Raw genomic sequence first — 4011 nt, forward strand, 5'->3', positions numbered from 1 at the left:
AAGGGGCATCAAGTGGGTGCACTTAAAATTATGACACTAACACTAAAGGGGGAAATGGGTCCAAAAAAATGCTCATCATTGATATCAAAGTTCAAAATATAATCCCACGTAAACAACGTTGGGCTGGATTAACCAACAAATTTGGATTCTGAGCATTCTTATGAGTTTTTTTCAAAAACGTGGAAATTTTGGTGTTAAAATCCAGTTAGCCCCTTTTGTAATCAGATTTTACCACAAGCCTCTTTTAGTTATGCAGGAAATCCAAATGCAGATTCTTTTTTCTTTTAGTGACTAATACAAAAATATTGTATTCATGAAGTCTGGGTCATTTGTCACTGTGATTATGTAATATTATATTTTACAGGATATTACTGTAATAAATACTATGATACTGAGCATCAAAGACCTCCCCCAGATGGCTAAACTCTTACATAATTTCAATCTTTTGAAATATGTAGAGGAGTATAAAAAACGATTCAGTTTAAGTTCGATAATGTAACATTCAAAGACGCCGTGCACAGCTCTGTATCAATATACAGGTCAGCCTCCAAGGTCAGGACACAACAAACGCTCTCATACCTCGCCTCAGGATGTCAAACTGGTAGAGCAGGCTGGAGGAGCGCCGGTTAAAGACGACAGGTGGGCGGCTGTTGTTCCTGGTCGCTGCACCGATACCTGTCTGATAGAGACTGGACTTTCCCGGCCGGTTCTCCTCTGGGTCCAGTCTTCGGTTGGGGGGATCTCTGCGCGGCGATTGGGCTGGTTGGTGCGGCTGAGGCTGTGTGTTGGGGGGACCCCTGGGTCTGGAGTTGGAGTGTCCATCTGGTTCACTCTGCTGAGGAGGACCGATGTTGGACTGGGCGTCCTGGTTGGTTTTCTGCACAGTGCGGTTGGTGGCAGCAGCTGCAGCCCCCGTCAGCTGTGTTTTGGGAAGCAAACCAACAACTTCTCCTCTGGTCTTCTCGCTGTTGTGCTCTATCAGACGGTCGCTCTTGTGGCCCTTTTTGCTCTTGTTGTGGGGGCCGTGGGGGCCGTGGTGGCGGGGGATGGGGGCCAGGTCGGTGTGCTTTGGCCAGACGGCAGAGGGGAGAGGATGGAGGGTGAATTTGGACTCGCTGGCCTTGCTACTCTTCTCTAGGAGCTCGTTGATGGGCAGGGAGGGCTCTTTGACCACCAGCCGGCTCTGGTTGCTCGAAGGTGGATCTACAAAGCTACTCTGACCCTTTTCTATCAAGGTGTACAGCTCTGGGTTGACACAAACAAAAAATTGTACTTCCGTTAGACATTTCCTTCAACTTGATATGGTGTATTAGTTTAATATGAAAGCCCTTCTGCTCCCACAATAAGCCATATGGGTTCATTTAATATTTATGGTAGCTGTGGATCGGTGGTGTCGTTAGTCCTGGTGGCCCAAAATGTTATCTCTAAATATCTAGGTTATAAATACTTTTCAAAAATCAGAATAGGCCTTTTAATAATAAAAGCTTTTGGGGTTCTCGTCCAGAAAATTTTGATCATCAAACACTTCCTTTCCTGCATTCTGGTGAATTTTTATTGAGCATTTTTTTTGCCTTTTCTGCATCAAATTATGGTCTAAATGTAGTATTTAATTAATAATAATAAGACTAACAATAATGATAAATGTAGCACTTTTCTAACACAGATGCTACTAAGTGCTTCACAAGACAATTTGGTCAAAATAAAAGTCCTCTGCTACTTTCATATTTCATACATATGCTTGAAAGAAAGAATATTTCCTGTCTAAGGATTTTTCATTTAGCTTAATAAAGTATGAGACATTTTCTTTGTTAATATTTCAATTGGAGGTTTATCAGTAACTTTCATCTTGAGAACTTGACACTTTCTTCTACAGTATGACACTAATTGGCCTGCTGGATGGAAATGTCTAACTTGTTAAGAATCTACAGCTAGGATATCAGCTTTTATTATGTCAACTATAAGGCTAATCACTTAGCGTTTTTATCTTAAATCACATTATAATTGTTTTGGGATGTAACATTTACTAATGGGAATTTTAAAGACAAAATCTTTTTGTAGTTTCTTTCACAGGTAGAGAGATGTCAAGAATCTGTATTATCTAATAAGATTACATTTTTGGTCTGTTCATCTCACCAAAAGTGGAATTTGTATTTGCAATATTAATAACTGATTTTAAATACTGTGATACTGTACTGTATCAATTTTTCCCCACCCTTAATAAAATGTAAATCCACACTGAGCATGCTGCTGTGAAAGTCTGATTGTACAATCAATAGACTCAAATTAAAAAGAAAGTAACGTAAAGCAACAAGTAAAAGTATAGGTAAAAGAAAACCAGTTTTTCTTTAACACATTAAAATGTACAACTAACTCCAAAAAGCCAACCAACAAAAATAAAGTGTACTCACCGTTCACAACATGCTCCTCTGAGTTGCAAAGAGGAAAGCCCAGAAATAAGATGAGCAGAATAATCCCTGTCATCCTGGATGTTGAGTGTGGACACACGTTCAGGTCTGTCTGCTACAGAAGGGGGATTCCTGGGATTTTTATACAGGCTGCTCAGGAATGAGATGGGATGGGGTGGAAGGGGAGATGGTGGGACGTCCCTTACACAGAAGTAAACACTTCGACATTACACTCCTTTCATTCATAAATTGATTAAAAAAGGCTCCTGTTGTTGTTTATAATAATGTATGTGGGGAAATTTGGATCTGTCAAGAAATTCTCTTTATTTTTCCAGGTAGTAGGCCTATTTTATGTAAAATTGAACTAGGTTCTGTTTCTGTTTTCTGGTGTCAACTCAATGTTTAAATCTTCTGAATTGATGTTTTACTTGCTTTATTGAGATTTTATTAGAAAATATGAAATACCCTTCGCTTCAGGGTAAGTTATAACAACCTCTCTAGTGGAGCTGAAGGTGACACTGTACCTGGGTGTATTTAATAATCAGTCTTTACTGCCCTCTGATGGTCGCAGTGTGGAACTGCAACACATTATTTGTCAAATAAACACCTTCCAGACCTATTCCTACTAAATATAGTCACCAAATTGAAGTAATCAAATAAGAAAATAAATGAAAAGAGAATGCATGTAAAAGAGCGCCTAATTGTTCTTTAGAGGTCGTTATTTTTATTTTTTATTGCAAGAACAAGAACATGCTGTGCAACAGTCAGACAACATATAAGAATGATAAATATATAGTAACGTCATAGTAAAGCATGTCCTCCAAAAATGATCAAAAACGTCATAGTATAGTATGTCGTCCAAAAGTGATCAAGAACGTCATTGTATAGTATGCTGTCAAAACATCATCAAATATGACAGAGTATAGTATATTGTCCAAAACTCATAAAAATGTCTTACTTTAGGATGTTGTCCAAAAATCATCAAAAATGTCATAGTATAATATATCGTCCAAAACTCATAAAAAATGTCTTACTTTAAGATGTCATCCAAAAATCATCAGAAACGTCATAGTATCAGTCATCTGCACTTACTTCCCAAAATGCGGTGACACAGACTTTGTTTGAAATTGTCAAAATATCCCTTTAATGACAAGCTGATGTTATTTATACTGTTACTTCACTTCCCTTGGGTGGTCACAGTGAGGAAATGTATCGTGTTATTAAATTTATCAAAGTAGAATCAATGCAAAAATAATGACATACCATTGTTTCCGGTAAATACTTTAAAAAATACAGAGCTTTCAGCACTCTATCTTGAGGCTCAGCGGAGTTCTCTCATGCAGTTGTGAAATCACAATTCAGTTGCTATTTTACTTGGTAATTTCTGCTGCGCTGCTCTTTACTTACACATAAAGACATGAATCAGTTTTTTCTCAGACCATCATGGGCTCATATTTTGCCATCTGCTACAAAGGAAGGACCTGGGGCTTCCCCACATGGTGCTGGAACTGTGCACATTTATTCGAGGTGAAGTGTCTTTAATAGTTTTACCAGACACACAGTTGCTCCTGTTATTCCATTTTCAACCATTTCCATTTAAAAAAAA

The 4011-nt window shown here is 38.3% G+C and overlaps 1 protein-coding gene across 1 annotated transcript; it reads right to left on the reverse strand.

Annotated features, from left to right (window-relative positions):
* Positions 1-579: 579 nt before the first annotated feature.
* On the reverse strand, positions 580-2500 carry LOC121938478 (the record flags this gene model as incomplete). The annotated part of the gene is made up of 2 exons (XM_042481720.1): positions 2409-2500; positions 580-1245 (listed from the first exon to the last, which is right to left on the reverse strand). Coding segments are annotated over exons 1-2 (739 nt in total), but the record flags the coding sequence as incomplete, so codon positions are not given.
* Positions 2501-4011: the final 1511 nt, after the last annotated feature.

Source organism: Plectropomus leopardus, unplaced genomic scaffold (genome assembly GCF_008729295.1).
Source record: "Plectropomus leopardus isolate mb unplaced genomic scaffold, YSFRI_Pleo_2.0 unplaced_scaffold29604, whole genome shotgun sequence".
Lineage (NCBI taxonomy): Eukaryota > Metazoa > Chordata > Actinopteri > Perciformes > Serranidae > Plectropomus > Plectropomus leopardus.